Here is a 6,460-nt window from a genome sequence, read left to right as displayed (position 1 = left end):
CAAACTGAGCATAATCATAATTTAGTTAAATCTTATTTTCTATTTACAGAAACTGAAACCCTCACAAATAAACTGATATCAAGAATTAACATTGATGGTGATGGTGGCAAAGGTGCCTTCATAAGGTAATTATAATTTTTGTTTGTACACCTGATTGACTTACCAACTTATTTTTTAATGTTTGATTTTTATCTTAATCAACAATAACATAATGTATAGCAATTGCTGTTTTATTTTTTTAGGTGCCATCCAGCAAGTCCCAGCCTGGAGCCAGAGGCTTGCACTGCACGTCAGATGGGGGAGGATCTATGTTAGGCATCAGAAAGGTGGTTTAAGCAAGAAGGCAAGAGCTTCTGCAGACAGTGTTGCAATTAGGTATGATACTTTTGGAAATTGATCTTAATGCCTTAATTTAAAAAATGAGGAAAAATCCAGCCTTTAAGGACAACAATTTTCTTTGTGAATGAATAATGTATCGTAAATAAATAAGTGTTCCTTAAAGGTTGAATTTTTCCTCATTTTTTTAAATTAAGGCATTAAGATCAGATGATTTTTAAATGTATGTGTATGCTAAGGTTATGTAAACTTATGAGCAGAACTGCAATACATATCTCCATTACTTCTAACTTTTGCACCTGACGTCTAGGCTGCTATTGTGGGTTTGCTTTTATTTGTCACACAAGCTGAGTTAATTATATTCATGGACAGGGTCAATTGTAAGATATACTTTCTTTCTCTTTTTACAGACACCTGACTTTTACTGCCAAAGGGACCATCAGAGCACCTCTCCCTACCATCTATACCAGAACAGTACGGACAAGGGCCCAAAATGTTTTAAAGGACATTTCACACCCAGACCATGGACTGTTTAAACCACTGAGGTCAAGCAGAAGTCTCTGTTCTCACTCGAGGCAGGTCATTGAGAGGGGGCGAGTGTCACTGCGTAAGCCCCCTACTGCAGGCGAGAAAGCCATGTTGATTTGAATATTGATTGATAAATACAATAAAGGCCATGTAACACATTTTATTGCCTGTCGTATATGAATTTTCATGGTAAAGTAAAATAAGTCATTGGGATTTAGCAGGTGTAATTCAAAGTAAATAATGTAATTAAGTGTATGTAAAATTAATATGAAATATTAATTAAGTTAAAGTTGCACAATAAGCTTAGTGTTGGTTATGTAGGACTATCTCACGTTTAAAACCATTACATAAATCACCATACATAAATCACATGATTAATTTTAAAAACATTAAATATATGATATAAGTAATAAAGGCATAAAGCATATGGAAAAGCAAATAAAGGCATACACATAAATGCCTGCGAAATTAGCTGTGCCCGGCAGTATATGGGCAGTATATGCGTAGTCCCATGTTTGACATATCAGGGGGTATATGGGAACAAGAACAAGAGGTGTCCGGGGTCATATAAGTAGCTAATACTTGAAACATGGATCATATCAGGTGAGAATATGAAGTCTGGAAATCTTGCATGTCGTCGCAGTCCCATTCAGGACTTTTGATATGCTCCTGATATGGCAATTGGCACTAAAATATCAGGAGCATATCAACCAATATATTTCCTGATATTACACATATCAGGAAATATATCACTATGAATATTCCCTGATTCAGAGCCTTTTCACGCAGCTTGACGCGCGCGCTCCTGGCTGTCAAATGGCAACAAGCAGCCATCGCGAGGGCAACTCCTCCCAGCTGAGCTGACAACACGAACCCACTTGCCGCCGTCCACAGCGCGATGGTGTCGTGGATAATCTCCAGACTTGTTGTGTAAGTCATTCTTAAAACGCTTCTCTCTAGAATCGATCTGTGGGGTGGCGGGTGCACCTATTCTCCTGTAATGGACATAAGGGGGTCGTGTTGTGATTGTTGCGCGAGGCACCTGGTGCCATCAGAGCAGTGACCGCTTGCTCATGTTTGCGAGCAGAGGGCTGAATCACAGACGCGCCGTGACTCGGGCTTTTTGGAGATGGGCGCTGGGAAGCGTCGCTGTCCGCGTGCGGTCGCCCGAAGCTGAATTTTCACATCATACGGTCCTGCCGATAAGCGAGCAGAATGCGCGTTTGAAGCCGGACGGTGCCGTGATTCGCAGCCTTTGGACAGAGTGATTTTTATTGGAATGCGTGCCAGACAAAGGCGGGCGAGGTTGTCTGTCACGGCAGCGGATGTTTAATTAGTATTTGAAATACGCATTCGGTTATATTAAGACTAGGCTATATCATAGCACAATAACATATGTGCATCAGCGTGAGGCTGGAGCCGGCTCTTTATTGAGACAAAGCCATACTGTAGCCTACGGCTCAGATCGGCTGCATGGCGGTATATTGATGTCTCATGCGGAACACAATGGGACAGATCGCCCGTCTCGTGACTGAAGTGGTGTTATGCTGTTATCTGGACACCGCAGGCTAAGGGTTGGACAGTAATCCTCAAAGAAAATAAAAACATCTGTGTTCCACTAGCCTACTCACGCCGCTGCTCCGTTGACGGATACCGCATGTGGGCCAAATCTCTAAATAGGTCGGCCCTTATTCAATTAAATTTAGATTACAATATCAGGTTACAGTCTTCGTCTGTGTAGCCACTGACGCTGAGATCCAGCAACATTTCCTTGACACCCGACTCTTAGATTATGCCATGACACCCTTTCCGCGTGTCTGTGTGACCGCGATCGACAACGGGCTCGGTTTTGGTGAATTCACGGGCTCGGTTTGGTGAATTCTGTCTCTATATTGCGTACAGAGGAGGTGACCATTTTTTGCGAGCCGACACGAGTAGTCTCGGGCCAAGCCCACGTATGTAGGTCGGTCATTTGATCGGGGTAGAGTGGTAGCAGCTGCGGAGTTGGCCACCTCCAGAATCTCCACACATTTAAATCGGGAAACGCAGGTGGTGAAGACACCAGCTCAGCTTAACTCAACCAATTTCGTCCATTAACAGCGTTCTAAGATCATAATTTAACCCCACCAACAGAACAGCCGAGACTAGAAGCCTTTGATCTTTTCAGGAGCAAGCCCATAGCGGGACAAGCTATTTATAACGGCGTGCAGAATGTAAACTTGGCGCACCAACAACATCTTACAACAGTGTGTAGCTCAAGCCAGACCATAAACCACGCGCTTGTTTTGTATTTGAAAGCTTTGTAGTTGCTCTGGTCAGTGCTGTAGCACCACAGGTTGACATGCTTATGCGCGGTGTCCGCTGCGCGAGGGTCATTCCTCGGGCCAGTAGCGGTGTCTTGGGGCGCCCATGTCTGACCTTCTACACACCCTCTCAGCGCTTCAGTGTGTGTGTGTGTGTGTGGTTGTAAGGGATGCGGGATGCCTCTGGAATTGAGCTGATATTTTGTTACGCTAACAAGGCTTCTCTTGTTAGTGGTAAACACATTTCAGATTAAGCTCTGCGGTGTGTGTGTGTGTGTGTGTGTGTGATTACATAATACTTCAAGCTGCTGGGCCTGTTAACCTACTTTGGGCTCCTTTCAAGACATCAATGGTTTCTGTTCCCTGTGGCTGAATCCACTGTTCCCCACCTTTACCTCTGTGTGTGTGTGTGTGTGTGTGTTTCCAGGCTCGTATTTGGGACATTGTACCCTGCATACTCCTCCTACAAAGCTGTGAAATCGAAGGATGTGAGAGAATATGTGAGTACGACACAGACATGAAAACGCTAAAGACTCCGACAGATTGTCAGACAGCATGTGTGCTAAAGACTATTCACCAAACAGCATGTGTGTGTGTGTGTGTGTGTGTGTGTGTGTGTGTGTGTGTGCTAAAGACTATTCACCAAACAGCATATGTGTGTGTGTGAAGGGTGCGATTTGTAGGGGGGGATGGTGAGGATTTCCCCCCCTTTGGTTTTCCTATCCCTACCTCTGCTAAATTATTTTTATCGTCGGGGGGGACAACATTTATCCCCCTCTGCCCCTCATATTGATTAATGCTATATAAGTAAAACGCTTCAACGTGAGAACAGTCTAGTAGGCTAGCCTACATAATAATCTGACATCAGAAACGCACCGTCACCGTCAGCACTGACGCTGCTGACACAGTGGCTGCGTGATAACTTAATTTGGCCTTGATCGTGCAGGACATTTCAGAATGTCGAGTGTGTAATCCATCATAAATGGCTAGGTTCAATGGAAAAGTTAGCTGGACGAATGAAATAAAACGAGAAGGATTCAGTGAAGCATAATAATGTTTTAGAACCTTCAAAATTAGAAAACTGATGCAACTGAGATGGAGGACAACTGCACGTAGAGTAGAACGTAGGCCTATTGTCTGAAGGAACTTACATTAAATGAGGAGATATTTGCTGAATGTCACAACAAGTGTTACAGAAATTGCTTGGCATCGATTATTCAATGGCTCTCTACCGAAACACCTGTAGTTTGCGGAGGACGAACGAGAAAGCACTCGTTTGATAAATCAGCCAGTAGTAGACAAATAACTTTTAGAAATAATCTGTACTGCAAAAACGAATGTTGGTGGGTATTTAAACTATCTAGCGGGTGTTTTAACAGCTGCAAGAAATAGAAGCTTCATGGTCTTTATGTTCTGGTTCGTAAATTATTTTCATAAAACTTCAAGTTGCCCTATAACTTTACTCTCCAAAATCTTCACTGCACTGTAGGCAATTAACTGACAGTATGATAGGCTATTTATTTTCTGTAGGCTACAATAAACACGTTTATTTTTTCAACTTTTGCAATATTACGCACTTGGCTACTGAACGCAAATCAGCAAGAAAGAGAATGCACGTAGCCTACGCAGCGTGTAGCGCAATGTGTAGGCTATTTGGTTACCAACTAACACTGTCAGCCAATTCACTAACTTAAGACTTCAGTGCCATCATATACAACGTTTTTTTACACAACAAATACAGAAAGGATGGAGGCAGCAAAAGTAGAGAAGTCATTTCAGATGGGGCAAGAACAAGGTGAATTTGTATGCTTGTCAAAACGTAGTCCTACCCTGCATTAGAGGAGGTACAAAGGTGGCAAAAATAATATAGGGTATTATTAGCCATGACATTACTAGGCTATGAATCGTTCTTTTTTTTTTTGGGTGGGGGGGGGGGGGGGGGGGGTTTACAAACTTATTCAAAATCATCCCCCCCTCTGGTTTTTACACAAATCGCACCCTGTGTGTGAGTGTGTGCTTGTTTGTTTGTGTAAGTGTGTGTGTTGGTTTGTTTGCTTGCGAGTACTGTGTGTGTGTGTGTGTGTGTTTGCTTGTGTAGTGTGTGTGTGTGTGTTTGCTTGTGTAGTGTGTGTGTGTGTGTGTTGGTTTGTTTATTTGTTTGTATATCTGTAGTGTACATGTGTGTGTTGGTGTTGTTTGTATCTGTATAGTGTGTGTGTACATGTGTGTGTGTGTGTGTGTACATGTGTGTGTTGGTGTTGTTTGTGTATCTGTATAGTGTGTGTGTACATGTGTGTGTTGGTGTTGTTTGTATATCTGTATAGTGTGTGTGTACATGTGTGTGTTGGTGTTGTTTGCTAGTTATCTGAAGCTCGGAGTGAAGTGGCGGTGTTGTTGTTTGTGCTGCATCTTAAATGGATGATGTTGTTGTTGATGTTGTTGTTTGTGCTGCAGGTGAAATGGATGATGTTGTTGTTGATGTTGTTGATGATGTTGTTGTTTGTGCTGCAGGTGAAATGGATGATGTTGTTGTTGATGTTGTTGATGATGTTGTTGTTTGTGCTGCAGGTGAAATGGATGATGTTGTTGTTGATGTTGTTGATGATGTTGTTGTTTGTGCTGCAGGTGAAATGGATGATGTTGTTGTTGATGTTGTTGATGATGTTGTTGTTTGTGCTGCAGGTGAAATGGATGATGATGGTGTTGTTGTTGATGTTGTTGTTTGTGCTGCAGGTGAAATGGATGATGTACTGGATTATATTCGCTCTCTTCACCACAGCGGAAGTCCTCACTGATATCTTCCTCTACTGGTGAGAGCTGCTCACACTCACATCTGGGGGGGGGGGGGGTTAGAGGGGAATGGATGTATTTATTTGGGGGGGGGGTGGTGAGGGGAATGGATGTATTTGGATGTATTTATTTGGGGTGGGGGGGGGGGGGGTTAGAGGTAGGGCTGGGATAAACGATTATTTTTTAAATGATTAATCTAATAATTATTTTTTCGATGCATCGATTAATCTAACGATTCATTTTTTCAGTCCGATTCTATTTCGATTCGATTCGATTATCGATTATCTCCCCATTAATTGACTAATAGCAACTTATACATGTTGATTTACATATCTGAATGAAAAAAACATGAATTCCTTAACATTGGAATATTGCTCTTAAGATTCCAAAATAAAAGACTATACAAGTGCAAAGTAATGCATTCTTAGTCAGAGGTAGCATTCAGTTCAGTTCAGTAGTGTATAGGTCTAATTGAGTGCCTGTCACTTTAAGACGACATTCGT

General features: G+C 42.3%; 1 protein-coding gene across 1 annotated transcript in view; it reads left to right on the top strand.

Annotated features, from left to right (window-relative positions):
• The first annotated feature begins 1,731 nt into the window (after positions 1-1,731).
• reep1 (receptor accessory protein 1) overlaps positions 1,732-6,460 on the top strand; it is a 16,681-nt gene continuing 11,952 nt past the window's right edge. The window contains exons 1-3 of the mRNA XM_076296108.1: positions 1,732-1,794; positions 3,595-3,667; positions 5,901-5,977. Coding sequence (XP_076152223.1) covers positions 1,763-1,794; positions 3,595-3,667; positions 5,901-5,977 — 182 coding nt within the window. The 5' untranslated portion in view covers positions 1,732-1,762. The remainder of the gene's footprint in view (positions 1,795-3,594; positions 3,668-5,900; positions 5,978-6,460) is intronic.

Source organism: Alosa pseudoharengus, unplaced genomic scaffold, assembly GCF_046254945.1.
Source record: "Alosa pseudoharengus isolate Yale_2024_CS ecotype anadromous, Long Island Sound unplaced genomic scaffold, YU_APseudo_1.1 YU_APseudo_1.1_scf_2, whole genome shotgun sequence".
Lineage (NCBI taxonomy): Eukaryota > Metazoa > Chordata > Actinopteri > Clupeiformes > Clupeidae > Alosa > Alosa pseudoharengus.
This window is presented reverse-complemented; position numbering and strand designations above follow the sequence as displayed.